We start from the raw sequence: 21186 nt of genomic DNA on the forward strand, positions 1-21186 counted from the left end.
TTCAGATCAATGATTATACTGGCACAATTACAATGACTTGATTTTACAAGGTGGTAAGTGGCACCAGATTTTCAGTTTTCACGTTTGAGGCTGTGGAAATATTGTCTCTGGACAGGAGAAATAAAATGCCAACCATGAGCCAATGGGAATTTCTCTTCCACAATGAAAATATTCACTACGGGAATAACAGAGGGTGCGAGGAAGAGAAGACATTTTTCAGCCAAAAATCAAGGACAGGAAGTGTTAATTATACGCATCAAAACAAACTTAGAAACAAACTGCTTTATTAACAAGAAAAACTATGGGTGGGATTGGCTGAATTCTGTCATCACTTCAACCATTACAGAAACTGGTAAAGCCACCATTTTAGGCTGCTAAATATTTGCTTAAAATAACAACAGCTTACTTTTCTGCTAGGCTCTTGTTCTGTGCCAGGCTCCCTGCTAAACAATTTACATGAAGGCTCTCAACAACTCAGTGAGGTAGGGATTACTACAGGCCTTATTTTAGAAATGGGAACACCAAGGTACAGTGAGCCTCAGTGAATGCGCAAGACCAGCCAAGAGCACAGGTGGCATTTGGGTGCAGGCTGGCTGGCTCGGGAGCTGCCTGCCTGTGCAGAAGAATGAGACCCTAGGAACGCTGTGGGAGCCATAAACCTGCCTGGACTAAAGAGCATCTCAGAGGAATCTCGTATCAACATAATACAAACATACATTTAACTCTTACCAGTTTCAGAGCTTTTCCTCAATCATCTTATAGACCCTCAAAACAATCCTCTAAGGTGGCTGAAGAGAGAATGGTCTCTCTGTCTTAGAGGTAAAAACACGGAAGCTCAGAGAGGTCAGAGGAAAACTGGGATCTCCTGCCTCCAAATTGAAAAGTACTGCCACCTAAACTGGGGCCCTCCCTCTTTTCTAGAAACCTCAGGGCACTGGTGTGAAAATTAAGTGAGGCTGCACATGATGTGCTCAGTGCCAGGGCCTGTGACATTGTAAATGGTCAACAATGTTAATAGCACCCAAAATGAAATGGACAGACTGGCCTTTTATTAGGTAACAGAAAGAGTCTCACTTTCTTTGTTACTGAACAAGGGAAGTATCTGATGACCTCAGGAGAGAGCAGAAAGCAAGCATAAGCTCCTCCAAAGCTCAAGTTCTAAAAGCGTATCCGTATGGCTGGCACCACATGAAGCATCCGCTGGAAAGTTAGCTGCTGAAAAGAAGCATTTAAAAGTGGGCCCTTAAAATAAATTTCGAAAGTTCAGGCTGAGTGCAGTGGCTCATGCCTGTAGGGATGCACTTTGGGGAGGCCAAGGTGGGAGGATCACTTGAGGCCAGTAGTTCAACACTGGCTTGGCCCGGGCAAACTAGTAAAAATAGTGAGACTCTGTCTCTACAAAAAAAAAAAAAAAAAAAAAAAAATTTTAATTAGTCAGGTAGCATGTGCCTGCAGCCCCAGCTACTTGGGAGGCTGAGGTGGGAGAGTTGCTTGAGACCAGGAGCTCAAGGCTGCAGTGAGCTGTGATTGTGCCACTGCAGTCCAGCCTGGGTGACAGAGCAAGACCCTATCTCCAAAAACAACAATAACAACAACAACAAAAAGTTCAAGAAGAGTTCAGTTCACAGACATTAGTTTTTGATTCTACAGTACACAACTGTCACATACATGTACAATATTCAGGCACAATGTATGTAAATACAAACACATGAACAAATGAAAATAAAATGAAAAGAAAACCCTGAATTCAAAAGGCTAGTGTTCATGTTTTCTCTGACGTCTCCAGGGGAAAGAAATAATCAGAAAATTCAGTGTTCAAAGTAGACCGAATATTGCAAAGCTAAATGCGGTCCTGGTGAATAGATACTGCTATAAACATGCATATTCACAAAAAGCTGGAGAGCAAAATCCACATGTTATAAATGCTTATATGTGCACACAGTATTTCTAGAAGGACACACATAAAACTCCAGGGTGATTGCCTCTAGGTGGGGAAAATGAATAGGAGAGGGAATTACTTTTCACTAAATACCCTTTTAGGATTTCTTACATACAAGTATTTTTATATACATTTAAAAAAATTTAATCCTACTGTTAAAGCTAATCATTTTGCCAGGATCAGGTTTCTAGAAAAGAAAAAGAGACTACCCTTACATTTCAGGGATTAATTGGAGGAGTTTCTGGAGATACCATTTTGAAAATCACAGTGAATTCCAAAAGAGACAAATTGTCACAATCAGTAGAGCATCCAGTGGCTAAAAGTGGGCTCTCCCAAGCCAGATAGCATGAGTTCAAATTCCAGTACTCACTGGCTCTGTGACCCTAGACAAGTTACTTAACCTTTTGGTGACTCAGTTTCCTCATCTATAAAATGGAAATAATCATAGTGCTATCATGAAAGATAACTATATCAGATCACATAGAGTAATAAAACAGTATTTGGCACATAGTAAGCATTTAATAATTGCTAGCCATCTTTATGTTTACCAGTGTTGCTTTGACAGCTAGGCTGAGTAGCAGGTAGCATGCACCATCAAACCACATTTATGGTGGAAGCTTCTTTGATAGAACAATGAAAAACTTGATCTCATTCAATTCTCTCCCTGACAGGGAATGCCTGGGACCCTGAGTGGGCGTCAATAAACACTGACTGACTGATCGACACTGATTGACTGATTTAGGCTGTCAGTGAAAGTGGAAAGCCTGGATTACTTATCCAGATGTTAGGAACTATTTTTCCCAAAAGACAAATAGCACTTCCAGTCTTTAAGAGACTATCGCTGAGGCTTGTTAAAGTCTACCAACTACAAAATGATAATTCCATTTACTTTCTCTAATTAACTATAACAACGAAAAGAAGAAAACTCAGTAAGAAAGAATTCCTAGAGTGACACCTTCCTAGAAGAAGGCTTAACCCAAGGCAGTCTGCTGTACTAGAACTTTTTTTTTTTTTTTGAGACTTTAGAGTCAACATTATAATTCATTTCAAGACATGTTGGAATAAGAGTTTTAGATTTTTTTCCCAAAACAATAATTAAACCAGCCAGGTCCATACTAAATCTCCGGTTTACTCCCAGGAAAACAAAACAATGCCTTGGCAAAGCTGTGACCTAAACTTTGCTCCAGCTCTGCACTTACAAAAGTCCATTCATCCCCGCCTTAGGCACCCATCTGCAAAGTGGAGATGATGATGCCTAACACTAACTCGATACAGATGTAAATGAGAATGTGCTCAGAATTTTGAGCAACTTGGAAAAAATAAGCGATGTATTAATTGAAGATGATTTGGAATGCTCAGACATCAACTTTTAGGGACAAATAAACAATCTCCACCCTCCAAATGCTAGGCTCTGTGAGCCCACTCCACCTAGATGAGCCTTCTCTGGGCCATTCAGCCCCCTGGAATCCCAGAGACAGAAGAGGAGTGAGGTACACAAACTGTGGCAAGAAGGGCAAACAGGTTTCACCCACATCACTAGTGTGATCTGCATATGTGACTCCAAGCAGGCCTTCAGGGTAGAGTCAGAGGTTAAGGAAAGAAAAATAGGTGAGAAAATTAATGAGGCCTGTTTATTTCTCCTGCTTTTTTAAAAAGAAAAACATGGCATTCTAGCAGAAATCCTACTTGATCTAAAGTGTGCTTCACATTTCTTTCTACTCTTCTTTTTTTTTTTTTTTTTTTGAGACCGAGTCTTGCTCTGTCGCCCAGGCTGGAGTGCAGTGGCGCGATCTTGGCTCACTGCAACCTCCTCCTGCCAGGTTCAAGCAATTCTCCTGCCTCAGCTTCCCGAGTAGCTGGGATTACAGGCGTGTACCACCACGCCCGGCTAATTTTTTGTATTTTTAGTAGAAATAGGGTTTCACCATGTTGGCCAGGCTGGTCTCGAAATCCTGACCTCAAATGATCCACCCGTCTCGGCCTCCCAAAGTGTTGGGATTACAGGCTTGAGCCACCGCGCCCGGCCACATTTTTACTCTTATATTCTTAATTGAAAACAACAGAGAAGTCCAAGTGCCACTCCATCTCTGAAGCACAGATAGCCTTTCTGCTGAAGGCAATGGTCTGGGAGCACCAGTCTCAAATCAGATCAATTTCATACCCACCTAGAAGCTACGAAAGTGAAGACCCATAACCCTTAATTTACTTTTTTTCCATTTATAAAACAAAAGACTACAACAGGAAAGAAAAATAAAATAAAACAGATGTAATTAGAGAAGGAGAGTAGGTAGAAAGAACGCAAAAGTGAAGCCCTCCTGGCCCTGAGCTTCACTTAAGGAAACGAACATGACACCCCAGTACTCTGGGGGACTTCTTGGAAACGCCTTCTTAAATGGGCTCCCCTCCCCTGAAAAGACAGCGAATTCCTAAGACCTCTTCGTGGTCTGTAGATAAGATGGGGGTGGGGGAGATGGAAAGATCACTTGAAATTCTGTATCCATAAATGGTAGAGTGGTGCTCCTTGTGTACATGATGCTTAATGGAAATCGCATGTTTTCACAAACACGGGTCGATCTTTTTAACACACAGTCCCAATTAACGGTGGAAATTCCACAACGTGGGATCCCAGGGATGTTAAGGCCTGGCGAGTTGGCTTTCTCAAACTTTTTCGGGGGAGCCCGCACTGTGGGGCCCCGGACGCCGCCGTCACCATCCGGCGTGGCTCTACCGGGGCTGGCGCAGGGGCTGGGGGCCACGCTCCGCCGGCGGCGCCTAGGGGCCATCGCGAGAAAGAGAAAGAGAGAGAAAGAGAAAAAGAAAGAGACAAGAGAAGGGAAGAGAGACAGACACAGAGAGAAAGAAAGAGAGACAGAATATAAGAGAACTGAAGAGAAGAGAAGAGAAGAGAAGAGAAGAGGGAAGAAAGAAAAAAAAGAAAAGACCTGGGGAGGGCGCAGGCGGGAGCGCGCGGGCAGCGAGGCCTAGGAAGGGCCCATCAGCAGCGGGAGGGCGCGCGGCTACTCAGCCCAACCCGTGCGGCCCGGGCTTACCTTCCAGATAACAGCTGGAGGACGAGGACAGCCCCTTCTTGGATTTGCAGCCCACCAGCTTCAGGCAGATCTCCAACATTTTCCCGCGCCAGCGACGTCGGGGGCCGGAGCCCCTCTCCTAGCTCGGTCCGCGGGCCCGGCTCAGGCCCGGCTCGGCCCGCGCGCCCCCCCGGGCGCCCCCGGCCCCGCCAGGCCGCCCTCACCGCCGCCCATGGCCGCGGCCGCGTCTCCGCTTGGCCGGGACGCGCCTGTTAACAAAGGGCCCGGAGAGGGCGCCCGCCAGGCCCGCCCCCGCCCCGCCGCCGCCTGCGCCTTAACCCCCTCCTGGCCGCGCCCGTCCGCACCCAGGGGCCCCCGGCGTTCCCGAGGCCGAGCCCGGCCCAAAACCACCGCCGCTTTCCAAAGCCAACCCGGGCCAATGGCGATCCTCGCAGGGGGAAGGCCGCGCGCGGCCCGCGGAGGTCTTTCTCCGCCTGGAAGCGCCGTCCCAGCCCCGGCGGGGAGGGTGCAGGCCTGCTCCACTCCACTTTAGAAGCCGCGCGCAACTCCACCGCGGCCTGGGGCGTCTCCAACCTGCACCGCTTTTGGCGAGTTTCCCAGTACGCGGTGCCAGGCAAACCCTCTGACCCGAGAACGCTGGTGAAAATGCAAATTCCTCTGCAGTTACCAATACTAACTGGTCTCATTTCTACTCAACGCGCGTCCTGTGATTAAGGCTGAGGCAGTGGGTGTCTGGGGAGGAAGTCAGAGCTGGCACCCACAGGACAACCACACGTGCGCACGACACCCCGGTGAGGCCGCACATCCAGACCAGGATATGAGGTCAGGCTGCGAACAGACGGGTGTGAGTTCAGAGTGAGAGGACTTAGTCCCTACAATGAGAATTTTCGGAGGCACGGTCTGAGCCTCTTCTCTGATTCATTTTCTTTAACAGAGAACTTTTCCTCTTCCTTTGGCCGAGTGCCACGGGGTGAGGGTGGGGGGACCATTGTTTAAAATCCATTTCATTCAATTATTTTAAACTCTTGTTTGGACTGACCACAGACAATGTTATAAAGCAGCAACAATCACAATCGTGTTACTGGCGCACACCCAGAAATCTAGGTCAGAGGGAAACAATAAGGAACTCAATGGCACCAAATAATTCAATAAAATCAGGTAAGTTCCCCTCATGACAGGAAAAGGAATTTATTTCATTTATTTCTTTCATAAATGGTGTTAATCACAAAACTGTAAAGGGGGAAGTTTAGTCCACATCTTCTAGCCATGAAGAGTAAGAGCTGACGTGTATTGAGCTCTTCCTATGTGCCATGTTACCTTCATTAACTGTACTGCATCTGCGTAATGATCCTGTGAGGAAACATATTATCCCAATTCTTCAGGTAAAAACAAACAAACAAACCCCACAGATGCTCAGAGAAGTCAAACACCTTGCCCACAGCTGGAAACAGGCGGACATGGACTCAACCCAGGTCTGCCTGGCTCCAAGGATCAGGCTCCCGACCAGTGGATGATGTTGACCCTTCACATCAAGAATAAATTCTAAGTGGATTAAAGCATTGGATATCTTTGGTCAAATAACTAGCATTGTCATTATATGTTTCAGAGAAAGCCTTGGTTATGAGACCCTGGCTACTTTCTAGCCTATCCTGTAATGACAAAAACCCGGGTATCTTCAGTACCTCAGGAATGGCTAAGTAACAAGATCTTCACTTGGCTCTGCCAAAAACAGCACATAAAAACTCCAGTTGGACAGGATGTAACCAGTGTATATCACAGGGGTTCTCGGCCAGGATGTCATTAACTTTCCACATGTGTCCTGCCAAATTCTGATCAACATACAACATGTATTTTTACTGCCATTGAATGGACCTACTGCTAGAGTCGTGGTACCAGATCAGGCCTCATGAGCATCCAAGAGGGCACCATCAGGGAAGTCTGCAGCTCCCATCATCTGGAGATGCAGGACTACAGGGCCCCCAGGGGATGGGTGCAGTGACTCTGGATGCTTTCTAGGATCTGGGAGGCGCTGTCATTCTGCTGGACAGCCTGCGTGTGGTGACTGCTAACATGTTTAGTGTTGTCTTGAATCTGTCAACCTCTACACGTAATGACAAAAATAACATTCAAAAAGGTGCCACCAGTACCAACTAGTGAAAAAATACAGTATCTGTCTGTTTTGTTGCCCTTTTGGAAAGTTCAGGGGCCTTGGATCAGACTATAATAAAGTCTGTCATTATATAGCATTTCATATTAAAGGGCCATATTCAAATTGGCGGCTTAATGCCAAGAATTACACATTATTAGGCATTTTGGAAATTCTAGCCATATCCTTGAATACCGTCTGTTAATATAGGCCCAGATATTTGCTTGCCTTGTGCTGTTCTTTATATTGGTATATGTTTATTTTTTTAAGCTATTATTACTAATATTCTGCTCTTGAGTCTAAAATGATCTTATCCTCTTAAATCCTCTTAAAATGAATAATGCTTATAAACTGTACCCAAATCTTTTTAATTTTAGTTATAAAACCGTACATCAACAGATCTAACAAAATACTGAATTAGTGGCAATGGATACTGAAAAAACTGCCAAACTACACTTCTGTATCAAACCTGGCCTATACTTTCCATATCCAGCTTTTGACGCTTTTGAAACTCACTTGCAAGATACGAAGAGCATTCTGTTACAAGCAAATAAATGAGAGCTTCAATCTTCTTACCAGAAGAACACCCCAAGAAGGATTCCTTCTAATCAGCCTAAGACCTAAAAGCTATTAGCTAAAAAGAAAGGGAAAAGGAAAGAAATTAAAGACTGTGAACTAACTTGTTTGCTATGTTGCATTAGTTTGGGAAGAAATACACTTTTAATGTGCATGTAATATGTGCCAGGCACTCTTAAGCCTCACAGTAACCTAATGATTTTGTATAGTTTAATTCCATTTCACAAGTAAGAAAACTGACTGGAGGGAGAGGGGGAAGTATTCTGTCCAAGTTCACACAGCCAGGAGGTAGGAAGGTAGGAAAGTCTTGAACTTTGTAAAATGGCAGAAAATTTCCAATTTAAGTGAAAGGTGGATAATATGAGTAAGATCAGAAGATGAAATAAGTAACATTAACTGTTGGGAAAACATGTCTTAGGAGAAAATAATTCAGGGAACTAGAGCTATTTAAGATTTTTTTTTTTTTGAGATGGTGAAACCCCATCTCTACTAAAAGTACAAAAAAATTAGCTGGGTGTGGTAGCGGGCATCTGTAATCCCAGCTACTCGGGAGGCTGAGGCAGAGAATTGCTTGAACCTGGGAGATGGAGGTTGCAGTGAGCAGTGATCGCACCACCACACTCCAGCCTGGGCAACAGAGCGAGACTCCATCTCAAAAAAAAAAAAAAAAAAAAAAGAATATTTAGAAGGAAAGGATAAACTCCCCAATTACATTAAAGCATGGGATCTGAACAATGTTTCTAAAAGCATAATCCATGGACAATCTATTTTGAATAATGTGGGGCTTGCTTAAAATGCAGAGTCTTGGTTTCTAGTCTAGGATCAGAATATGTGCAATGGGCTGGATCTGAAGCTCCGAGATGATCTGTATGCATATGTAAGATGGAAATCCACTGTTAGGGGGCCAGGCACAGTAGCTCATGCCTGTAATCCCAGCACTTTGGGAGGCCAAGGTGGGCGATCACCTGAGGTCAGGAGTTAAAAGACCAGCCTGGCCAACATGGGGAAATCCTGTCTCTACTAAAAATACAAAAATTAGCCAGGCATGGTGGTGCACACCTGTAATCCCAGCTACTCGAGAGGCTGAGGCAGGAGAATCGCTTGAACCTGGGAGGTGGAGGTTGCAGTGTGCCAAGATTGCACCACTGCACTCCAGCCTGGGCAGCAGAGCAAGACTACATTTCAAAAAAAGAAAAAAAGAAAAGAAATCCACTGTTTTGGAAGAGGGAAGAGTTGCTTATTTTCACTGGGAATAGGACGAACAGGAATGGATATTTCTAAAATTTAATTCATTTGAAAGCAATTTCTGAATTTAAGATAGGCATAGCTCTAGAACAAGTTACCAAAAGAGGACTCTTCTTGGATGATTAGAGGAGAGAGACTGAATTTTTTTTTTAATTTGGAATTTAGTCCTATTAAGAAAAAATTGGGCAGGCACCCACCATAGAAGTGTGTCAAGGGAAGGAGGCAGGATTCAGGATGTGGATGCTCCATCTCTCAGCAGCAAGACTGGGTGTGAGTGCAGGTGGAACAGAGACAGATGAACCTGACAGGAGGCCTGGCTTGGGACCCCAGGACAAGGTGACCCCAGGTCTGGCTGACCCCTTCACTGTTTCCAGCATAGCTAGTAGCTTTAGGGGGGGAACAGCAAAGATCTTGAGGTATGTGCACACTATTTCACATGCAAATGCCAACAAAGCCCACTTTCTCTGATTCAGCAAACATTGTCCAGCGAGAGCCTGCCAGGTCGTCTAGCTCTGTGGGTCCAGTGTATGTCCAACTAAAGGATAACATAGCTTAAAAAATCATTTCTGTCATACCAGTTTTTGCCACTGTATAGGGACACGTGCATCCCTTTAAGTCTCACATTTTTTCAATCGGGTAGCACTACCTGCTGGTCACGAGTTATGTGTCACAAAGGCTAGCGCTGAGTCTCAGATCTGCCACTCACTGTGGGGCCATGGGCAACGACTGCACCTCTCAGAGCCTCAATTTTCTCATCTGAAAAATGGGAGGTAGTCCTAAGAGTAGTTATCTCACAGGATTATTATGAAGATTAGGAATCACGTAGGGAGAGTGCCCAAAGCACAGAAGGTGCTCGATAAACAGTAGCTATTGTTATTTCCAAAAGAGGACTATTTCTGTATCAGGTCTGTGTTCCTGCCTACATCTCACTGGGACTCAGTCAAGAGCTCAAATTAACAAACATGCTATATGAAAAATGATTCCAGAAAGCAGTCTGGAGGTTTTCCAAGGGACCAGGAAATCAATTTATTTTATGAAGAGAAAGAAACACTAGCTGTGAGGTAGGAGTAGCAACTAAGGTTCAAATGTAACAGAGAGCCCCACCTTTCATCCTAAAGCAAAGATTTGCAGCCACAGCTTCAGCAAAACACAAACCCCACACCCCCGCATCTTGAATGGGGGCCTAATTCAGACCCATGATTTCATGCACAGGCTGCACAGATGACTGTCCTTCAAATGACACTGATTTTTCTGTTAGTCCTCTTGGTATTTCCAGGCTATAATTCTCAGCTGGGGACCAAATCTGAACTGCCTTAGAGTAAATCCGCTTTCTAGAAAATCTCATTACAGTAAGACTTTACTATATTTTTATAATTAACAAGTCTAAACCTAACTGTTAAACATTTTTCTCTAGAAGGAGAAAATTAATGGTATTAGTATGCTCATTTTTTAAAATTAATTTTTCTTTTTAATCAAAGTAATATACATAACATGGTTAAAACTCAAACAGTACTAAAAGTCTTGTAAAAAAGGCTAAAAATAGTCTTGTAAAAATCTGGTAATAAAAAACAGCAATCCCTTTCCCCTGTATGTTTCCCCAGAGACAGCCTCCTTCAGATTTTTAACTAGTAACATCATCTTGCTCTTTCTGAATTCATTAGATTTATCCATTATCTATTAACTTATGACAGCAGTATTATACTATCACCATCCATAACCCCCCAAAACAATAAAATCACAATTTGGGGGATAAATCAATAGTTAGTGTTTACATTATTAGGATGATATAAATATTCTTCACTGCTTAGCCAATAATATACTATGAATGTTTCCTTTATTATACATCTTTGTTTATCCTAGAGATATTGCCTTGTTTTCATTTAATTAGTCTTCTATATACCTATCACCATTTTCCCTCAAATACTTCAAAGATCTGTCAAACATCTAGTGATATTTTTTCCAATCACTAAAACATTTCAAATATTCTCAGTTGTATTTTTTTTTTTTTTTTTTTTGAGACGTAGTCTCGCTCTGTCACCCAGGCGGGAGTGCAGTGGCGCGATCTCCGCTCACTGCAAGCTCCGCCTCCCGGGTTCACCAAGCCATTCTCCTGCCTCAGCCTCCCGAGTAGCTCGGACTACAGGGGCCCGCCACCACGCCCTGCTAATTTTTTTGTATTTTTAGTAGAGATGGGGTTTCACTGTGTTACACCAGGATGGTCTCGATCTCCTGACCTCGTGATCTGCCCGCCTTGGCCTCCCAAAGTGCTGCGATTACAAGTGTGAGCCACCGTGCCCGGGCTCAGTTCTACTTATTGACTGACTTCTTCATTTTGCTGGAATTCATCATCCAGTAGCTTCACAGAGGTGGGGAGGGAGGGTGCATGTCTAAAAAAATACCTTTCTTCTATCTTGACAGTTTGTCTGGGTATAGAATTCTAGGTTGAAAATAATTTTCCCAAATGAATTTTGAAGGCATTTATTTATCTGCTACTATCTAGTTTCCAGTAAGTATTGTTTAGAGATGCAATCCCATTCTGGTTCCTGACCCCTCAAAATGACTTGCTTTTTTTCTCTTTGGAAACTTTTAGGATCTTCTAATATTCTTGGTGTTCTGAACTTTCACAATGATATGGCCTTTCATATATTATTCTGGGCACTCATAAATCCAGAGATTTATGTCATTCTGTTTTGGAAAATACTCACTTCACTAAACTCTGAAATTTTTCCTTACATTTAACGTCTCCTAACTTCTCCTCCATTTGTTTCTTCGTTATTATCATTATTTTTTTGTTTTCTTTCTGGAATTCCTACAAAAAGGATATTAAAGCCCTGGGATTGAGTTTCTAATTTTCTTTTCTTTTTTTTTGAGACGCAGTTTCACTCTTGTTGCTTGCCCAGGCAGGAGTGCAATGGCACAGTCTCGGCTCACTACAACTTCTGCCTCCTGGGTTCAAGTGATTATCCTGTCTCAGCCTCCCGAGAGTTTCTAATTTTCTTACCTGTTCTCTCTTATTGTTCTCTCAACAGTCCATGTCTTTGTCTTTATGTTCTATTAGGTTGGTGTAAAAGTAATCAAGGTTTTTGTCATTAAAATGGCAAAAGCTCCAATTACTTTTGTACCAACCCAATACATTCTGAGACAATTTCCCACATCTTCTGTTGGATTTTAAATTTGGGCTATAATGTTTTTAATATTAAACAATTCATTCTTGCTGGGTGTGGTGGCTCATGCCTATAATCCCAGCCCTTTGGGAGGCTGAGGCAGGAGGATCACTTGAGCCCAGGAGTTCAAGACCAGCCTGGGCAACATAGTGAGACCCCATCCCATCTCTCTACAAAAAATTTAAAAATTAGCCAGGTGTGGTGGTGCGTGCCTGTAGTCCCAGTTGCTTGAGGGGCTGAGGCAGGTTGGGGCTGCAGTGAGCTGTGATCTTGCCACTGCACTCCAGCCTGGGTGACAGAGACCATGTATCAAAAATAAATAAATAAATAAATAAAAGAAAAATAATTCATTTTTATTCTTATTCTGATTGTTATTGTTTTTAAAAGCATCCTGTTTTCTGACATTTGCAATCTCTCTCTCCAAGGATAGCAAAGAATAGTTCTTTTTTTTTTTAAAGCAGTATTTGTGGGAAATGCATAGCTTTATTTATTTATTTATTTATTTATTATTTTTGAGACAGAGTCTCACTCTGTCACCCAGGCTGGAATGCAGTGGTGCAATCTTGGCTCACTGCAACCTATGCCTCCCAGGTTCAAGCAATTCTCCTGCCTCAGCCTCCCAATAGCTGGGATTACAGGTGCCTGCCACCATGTTCGGTTAATTTTTGTATTTTTAGTGGAGATGGGGTTTCACTGTGTTGGCCAGGCTGGTCTCAAACTCCTGACCGCAGGTGAACTGTCCACCTCAGCCTCCCAAAGTGTTGGGATTACAGGCGTGAGTCATGGTGCCCAAGCTGAATAGTTCTTTTAAACTCTTCTTCTGTTGCCTGCATTGTCCTTATTTCCACCAAGTTCCTGTTTTCTGCTATTTATTTTACCCTTTATCTATTAATATCAGGTTAGAGACCTTCCTCTAATGCCTAGAGAGATTTGGCGGGCCACTCACTCTCTATGAATGAGCAACTAAAAGATGACTGTTAGTTTTGTATGCGTAGAAGGGGCACAGCCACTGGTAAGCTTCAGTGAAAGGAGACGGTAAACTAGCTTTTTCAAGAGAATCCCTAAATGTTGGTATCTGTAGGGCTTTTCTCTAGGGTCATTCAACTTTTTCCCCCTAGAAAAGAATATTTCAATCTCTTCCTTATTAGGCCCCTGGCTAGCAGGTATTAGAAGAGGGCTGGGAATCTTACTATTCAGTATGCAGACTTTTAAAAAAATCTGCTCTTTGCCCACTCCACTATTTTCGGCCAATGGCCTACCCGGACCCATGCTGGGGGTCAGGCTCCTGAGTCCAGAGCCTCTACGGGGCATTTCTTTTCTTTTTTTTTTTCTGAGGTGGAGTCTTGCTCTGTTGCCCAGGCTGGAGTGCAGTGGCGCCATCTCGGCTCACTGCAAGCTCCGCCTTCAGGGTTCACGCCGTTCTCCTGCCTCAGCCTCCTGAGTAGCTGGGACTACAGGCGCCCGCCACCACGCCCGGCTAATTTTTTGTATTTTTAGTAGAGATGGTGTTTCACCACATTAGCCAGGATGGTCTCGATCTCCTGACCTTGTGATCCGCCCACCTCGGCCTCCCGAAGTGCTGGGATTACAGGCGTGAGCCACCGCGCCCGGCCGGGCATTTCTCAATATAATGCCTCTGGTCTCCTGTAGGTGGTTAGGAGAGGTGGTCATCTGACTATGTGGGGTTGGGAGGGGTTTGAAGAATCTAAACCCTCCTTTTATAGGCTCTCAATTGATCCCCTTGATTTCAGCTTCAGGCCTCATCCCCTGCTTTCTGTGGTACTAATGTCTCTAATTTCTGACCTTTCCGCAGATTCTTACAGGCAAACCAGCTCACTCTTAATCAAGGTCTCTCTCAGAAGAGGTTTTGGCATCCTTGATTCTGCTAAATCTATTACCACTCTCTTTGCCTTTCTTATCCCCTACTGTCTCCTTTGGGCTCCTTTAGTCCTTACACATCTTCACTTAAAATATATATATATATATATTGGCCAGGCGTGGTGGCTCATGCCTGTAATCCCAGCACTTTGGGAGGCCAAGGCAGGTAGATCGTTTGAGCTCAAGAGTTTGAGACCAGCCTGGCCAACATGGTGAAACCCCATCTCTACAAAATATACAAAAATTTGCTGGGCGTGGTGGTGTGTGCCTGTAATCCCAGCTACTCAGGAGGCTCAGACAGGAGAATCGCCTGAACCCAGGAGGTGGAGGTTGCAGTGAGCCGAAATTGCGCTGACTCTGTCTCAAAAAAAAAAAAAAAAAGAAATCTTTTTATTGTCATTTTAAGAATTTATTTTCCCCATATTGCATTTCAGACAACTGTGACACAGATAGGTTATATAACTTGCCCTAGGTCACATAGCAAGTTAGTGGCAGAGCAAGGAAAACCCCTATCTTCAAACTCCCTTGTTAGATCCCTTTCCTGTGACATGACACCTACTAGGTACCCATGACAGACAAGTTTTAGGACACTAGGCTGAAAAACTAAAATTTGTTGCAAACTATAGGTTTTAAATCTTAATTTCGCTGATGGTGAAGAAACAACAAAATTCTAAATTCTTAAATCCAGTTACAACACTGTACCTTAAGGTTTAATTATAAACAGAAATATTATTAAGCAAAAATGGTTTGAGATATTCTTATTGAACTCTAAGTGCTTGAATTCAACTTAAAGAGATTTTGCCATGTTTTCATGAGATGTCTCTGTCCCTTTACCTTTTTAACAAATAATTTTAAATCACTAAGTCTTGTTTGTTTGTTTTTAATCTGAATATTGAAGATTAAGATATCTATAAAACAAATACATCAAAAATAGCAATGTTACAGCTTTGTTGCAATAGAAAATAGCAATGCTGCAAAAACCCTAAAGCTGTCAAATTATTATCTGTGTGATAAGATTTATGATGAGGTAAACTCAGCCAAGTAGGAGGAACTGATAAAAGAAAAGCCCAAGCCCTGGTTATTGACAAGCTCCTTTTGTTTAAAATGTTGTTAACTTTGAATTGGTAAACCAATGGTTAATATTTTCCTCTCTTTCTCTAAGACTAAAAGAATCTGCGAAAGCAGCAGAGCAGGCCTAGGAGATCACGTTACATTTGGGGGTGGGGGAAGAAGGCAGCTGGAGGGGAGTGTAGAGAGAAGGGCTAAAAGGGAAAGAAAACAAGTTGTCTAAACCTCCCCACAGTGTAAAACCCAGCAGGGATTAGGAGGTAGTGGAGGAGCCAGTGTTTATCCAAGTTATCTCTGGGGCAGTTGGAATTGGCTATAAAAGTATAGTCTCCTCCAGTATGAAGATCCTGTCAGCAGCCTAGAGCTGTACCCCATGACAGCAAAGTTCTTGGTAATTGTTACCAAGGCTGGAAACCCTAGAAATGAAATACTAAAGGGGAGTTAATGTTTATTTCTTCAAACCATTCAGTACCAATTTGTTTTGTTGTCAAGGTTTTCAACACACACAAAGGACAAATGGAACCAGAAGATTTCTTCCCTCTGCTTGTTAGAAATGACTGCTGTCCTTAAAGGAGCAATGGGATCTCTAAACGGAACTGCTCTTTTTCTTCCTTAAAGTGACAGATGTGGCATATTAATCCAGAACTACCTATTAACTGAACAAGAGCAGCTACAGTTAACCTTGGAGAAACTGTTCACTAAGTGGCACTGTGGTGATGGCAGGAAAGGGCTCGCTCAGTGGCCATGCAGCCACTTGAAAACAAAACAGCAAAGCAGAGTTTTGTTTCCAAAGGCAACCTGGTAAAAGCTGTCCTCCTTGTTTACCACCCCTCCTATGAGCTGGTGCATAAGATCTGTATTCTTTACAGCAACACCAAAATCAAATTTAATGTCTAAGTTATTTTCATATTCCCTAAGTGTGGTGGTTAAATGTATGTGTCAGCTTGACTAGGCCCCCAGGATGCCCAGATCTTAAACATTATTTCCAGGTGTGTCTGTGAGGGTGTTTCTAGAAGAGATTAGCATTTGAATTGGTGAACTGCCTAAGCAGATGGCCCTCCCCACTTTGGCTGGGCATCCTCCAGTGCGTTGAGGGCCTGATTAGAACAAAAAAACAGAAAAAGGAAGGTTGGATTTACCCTCCCTCTGCCTGCTTGAGCTGGGACGTGGATCTTCTCCTGCCCTCAGCCCTCTGGGTTCTCAGACCTTCAGACTGGAATCCACATCACTGGCCCTCAGCTCTCAGGCCTTCAAACTACACCAGCAGCTTTCCTGGGTCTCCATCTGGCAGAGAGCAGACTGTGGGACTTCTTAAGCTCCATCATCTCATGAGCCAATACCTTATAATCAATCTCTTCAAAAGATACACTTTTAGGATATCTATTCCGATAGACAGACCCTATTGTTTCGTGTGTCTCTGGAGAGAACTGTAATACACTAGGCAATAATCAGTCGTATTTATAGTTATTTCATATGACAAATGTTCTGGTGTAATTCAACAGTAAAATTAACTCCTCAATAACACTTAGGCCAACAATTGCATATCAACTAGACTTTCTTTGATGAAAATGAACAGGAATCCCACACAGGACCCTGCAATCCCAACACTGGCTCTCGACATCTGTTTTTTCTCCTGCCTTCAACCCCTAAGTTTTAGGCCTTAACCCCTCAGTTGTAGATGGGACACATCACCCCAGAATAAAGACTCCATTTCCCAGTCTCTCTTGTGGCCAGGCACTGCCACATGACTAAGTGATGGTATGTGGGCAAAAGTGCTGTGTAAGACTTCTGGGTCAGGTTCTTCAAAGCAACAGGCACGCACTCCCTCTCCTCCTTCTGGTGTCCACTTTCCTCTTTCTGGTGTCCACTGCCTGCGAGGGGCCATGGCAGCTGGCGTGGGCATTTTGGATCCTGAGGTAGAAGCTGTGCCTTACAGAGTAAGGGACAGGAGGTGTCTGACCCTGAGGAGCCATCGTGCCCCTCCAGGACTGCGACTGTCAGCCTGTTACAGAGAGAAGCATCTCGCTTGTTTGAATCGCTCCTATTTTGGGTCTGTAACAGCCATTTAATCCTTATGGTAATAATGTTAAAAGGTCAGTTCTAACTTGCATTAACCTAAGAATTCCCCAAATCAATCTTTTGTTTTCTTTCTCCATTGAAAACTGTTAATAGAAGGAGAGGTGTTTGAAACAGTCCTATAACCTTTAGAAAATTGAAGAGTGACCCAAATCATCCCCGTGAAACATGCAGCCCAGTGTCCAGCTCCTAAAAAACATTCAAATATTAAACATTATTATGATTACTATTAACTATCCCTTTTCCTTTCTATAAACTCGCACTGGTGTAAGGAAGATAAAAAGCTACATGTGCTATCATATACCTGATAAAGAACTTGGAAGGCCGGGCACGGTGGCTCACACCTGTAATCCCAGCACTTTGGGAGGCCGAGGTGGGAGGATCACGAGGTCAGTAGTTTGAGACCCGTCTGGCCAAGATGGTGAAATCCCGTCTCTACTAAAAATTCAAAAATTAGCTGGGCGTGGTGGTGCAAGCCTGTAGTCCCAGCTACTTGGGATGCTGAGGCAGAAGAATCGCTTGAACCCAGGAGGCAGAGGTTGTAGTGAGCTGAGATCGTGCCACTGTACTCCACCCTGGGCGACAGAGTGAGACTCCGTCTCAAAAAAAAAAAAGAACTTGTACCCACAATACAGAGAACTCTTACCACTCAATAATAAGACAGTGCACAAACTTAATAAAAAAAAATAGGCAAAAGATTTGAATTGACAGGTCACCAAAGATGAAATACAAATGGCTAATAAGCACATAAAAAGATGTTCAGTATCATTAGTCATTCAAGAAATGGAAACTAAAATCACGAGATGCTGCTTCACACCCATTCCAATAGCTATAATCAAAAGACAGACAACCCCTGGTACACTGGTGTGTGCCTATAGTCCCAGCTACTAGGGAGGAGCACTTGAGCCCAGGAGTTTGAGGCCAGCCTGAACAACACAGCAAGACCCTGTCTCTTTAAAAAAAAAAAAAAAAAAAAAAGCAGGGGCGGGGTAGGTGGGCAGACAAAACCAACTATTGGCAAGGACATGGAAAAACTGGAACACTCACACATTGCTGGTGGGAATGTAAATGGTACAGTCATTTTAGGAAATAGTTTGGCAGTTTCTTAAAAAGTTAAACATAAACTTACTATAAGACAGCAATTCGACCAGTCGTGGTGGCTCACGCCTGTAATCCCAACACTTTGGGAGGCCAAGGTGGGTGGATCACCTGAGGTCAGGAGTTTGAGACCAGCCTGATCAACATGGTGAAACCTCGTCTCTACTAAAAATACAAAATTTGCCGGGGGTGGTGGCTCACGCCTGTAATGCCAGCACTTTGGGAGGCCGAGGCAGGCAGATCACGAGGTCAGGAGAGCAAGACCATCCCGGCTAACACAGTGAAACCTCGTCTCTACTAAAAATACAAAAACAAAATTAGCCGGGGGTGGTGGCGGGTGCCTGTAGTCCCAGTACTTGGGAGGCTGAGGCGGGAGAATGGCATGAACCCGGGAGGCAGAGCTTGCAGTGAGCTGAGATCGCGCACTGCACTCCAGCCTGGGTGACAGAGCGAGACTCCGTCTCAAAAAAAAAAAAAAAAAATAGCCAGGCGTGGTAGCACATGCCTGTAATCCCAGCTACCCGGGAGGCTGAGGCAGGAGAATCACTTGAACCAGGGAGGCGGAAGTTGCAGTGAGCCGAGATTATGCCATTGCACTCCAGCCCAGGCAACAAGAGCAAAACTCCGTCTCAAAAAAAAAAAAGACTCAGCAATTTTACTTCTAGAAATCTACCCTAGAGAAATGAAAACGTATATCCACACAAAGACTTATACATGGATATATATAGTAGCATTGTTAATGATGACCAAAATTGGAAACAATCCAAATGTTCACCAACTAGTGAATAGAGAAAAATGTATGTCCGTACAATGGAATAATACTCAGTGATAAAAAGGGAACAAAGTACTGAGACGTGCTATAATACAGATAAACCTCAAAAACATGCTGGGAAAAAAAACAGTCACAAAAGGTCATATATTGTATAAAACTTCATTTACATGAAACGTACGGAAAAGACAAATCTATAGAAAATGCAAATGAATGGTCGCCTGGGGCTGGAAGTGGGGGCAGGACTGCTGCAAAGGGACAAAAGGGATCTTTTGGGGATGCTGGAAATGTTCTAAAACTGGATTGTGGGGCCAGGTGCGGTGGCTCACTCCTGTAATCCCAGCACTTTGGGAGGCTGAGGCTGGCGGATCATGAGGTCAGGAGATCGAGACCATCCTGGCTAACATGATGAAACCCTATCTCTACTAAGAATACAAAAAAATTAGCTGGGCATGGTGGCACGTGCCTGTAGTCCCAGATACTCGGGAGGCTGAGGCAGGAGAATCGCTTGAACCCGGGAGGTGGAGGCTGCAGTGAGCCGAGATTGCACCACTGCACTCCAGCCTGAGTGACAGAGTGAGACTCTGTCTCGAAAAATAAAAATAAAAAATAAAACTGGATTGTGGTTATGGTGCACACTCTATAAATTTAGTAGAAATCATTGAATTGAACATTCAAATGGTAAATTTTATGGCATATAAATTACACCTCAGTAAAACTGCTAATAAAAAAGGGAAAAAAGCAATATCTTATATGATTTTAACACATTTTTCTAAGTGGATGTCATACAAATGACGAGACAAAGGATTAGAAATGCACCCAGTGAGGGCTGCTCAGTTCCAAGCTGCAAACACGGAAAGACTGTGCTGTACGTGTTGTTGGTTTTCAGCTTATTTACTGATGCTTCTAATGAGAGCCATGTCTGGAGAGTCAGCCTGAAATGATTCCACCCAACTCTGATGCCTCTCCTCCCAACGCCCAGTGCAACGAAACTTCTGCAAAGAGGTGTGTGTGAGGGGAAGGTTGTATACACACAAATGAGATGATCAAGACTGGGTGGGAGTGGGGAGATGGAATACAGGTTGACTCAAATAAAGACATCTGAGAAAGCCAGCAATCCAGCACAGTCAAGACAGTGAGGCACAGAAACACATCTTCCATTCACAGGAAGCATTTGGATGCCCTCACAAGTAATGGCAGCTTTCCAACTTGCAGCCTTTGCAAAGGCACGAAGGGCTGCCATTTGTAGAGTTCCCAACTACGTACCATGACCCCACCTGCATCTTATGGGCAGTACAGTTCCAACTGTTAAATCTCTCGTGGAAACCAAGTATCATGGTAAATTGTTTTTAAGATCAAAATGTTAAGAATTAAAAATCTACTGTAGGAAAATGTCTAGGTAGTAAACATGTTTCCAAAGTGCTGAGAAAGAGAAGCAATCAATTAAATATTGGAATTAATTAACAATAAATATTTCATGAGTCTGAAACTTGTGAACTGCAGTGACTGAAGTCCAACAAGCAGAAGTCACCAAAGATAGGGTATAGAGAAGCCAGGTGTCCTCTGAAGCTGAGAGCCCACCAATGACCAAAACACCTGGTATAAATGTCCATACCAGGAATGCCTGGAGAAACAGAAGTCACAGCGAAGTAGAAGCAGAAACAGCTCCTGCTGTTAAAAAAAAAAAAAAAAAAGTAGGTATTTTTCGGCTGGGCGCGGTGGCTCACGCGTGTAATCCCAGCACTTTGGAAGGCTGAGGCGGGCGGATCACGAGGTCAGGAGTTTGACACCAGCCTGGCCAGCATGGTGAAACTCCATCTCTACTAAAAATACAAAAAAAAAAGTAGCCGGGCATGGTGGTGTGTGCCTGTAGTCCCAGCTACTGGGGAGGCTGAGGCAATAGAATTGCTTGAACCTGGGAGGCGGAGGTTGCAGTGAGCTCAGATCATGCCACTGCACTCCGGCCTGGGTGACAGTGAGGCTCCGACTCAAAAAAAAAAAAAAAAAAAAAAAAAAAAGAAAAGGTATTTTTCTTCACTTCCTGGTCTCATTTGGCTGGTTTAGCTCTCCTAAAAATGCTTGACTTATCAGAGATTTAGGAATGGCCCTTTCATTCAATGAACATTAGAGAACCAGCTGTGATGAAGATGACAAAAAAGGATGAGAAAATTTATTTT

At 43.6% G+C, this 21186-nt stretch overlaps 1 protein-coding gene across 2 annotated transcripts in view; it reads right to left on the reverse strand.

The window, feature by feature from the left end:
* ABL1 (ABL proto-oncogene 1, non-receptor tyrosine kinase) overlaps positions 1-21186 on the reverse strand; it is a 171156-nt gene that overhangs the window by 46108 nt on the left and 103862 nt on the right. The window contains exon 1 of one of the 2 annotated variants that reach the window (XM_016961879.4): positions 4990-5245. The exons of the other annotated variant lie outside the window; for it this stretch is intronic. Within the exon in view, the coding sequence (XP_016817368.3) occupies positions 4990-5068 (79 nt within the window). The 5' untranslated portion in view covers positions 5069-5245. Of the gene's footprint in view, positions 1-4989; positions 5246-21186 lie in introns of those variants that run through there. 2 annotated transcript variants of the gene reach the window in all.

The sequence above is a fragment of the Pan troglodytes genome, chromosome 11 (assembly GCF_028858775.2).
Source record: "Pan troglodytes isolate AG18354 chromosome 11, NHGRI_mPanTro3-v2.0_pri, whole genome shotgun sequence".
Lineage (NCBI taxonomy): Eukaryota > Metazoa > Chordata > Mammalia > Primates > Hominidae > Pan > Pan troglodytes.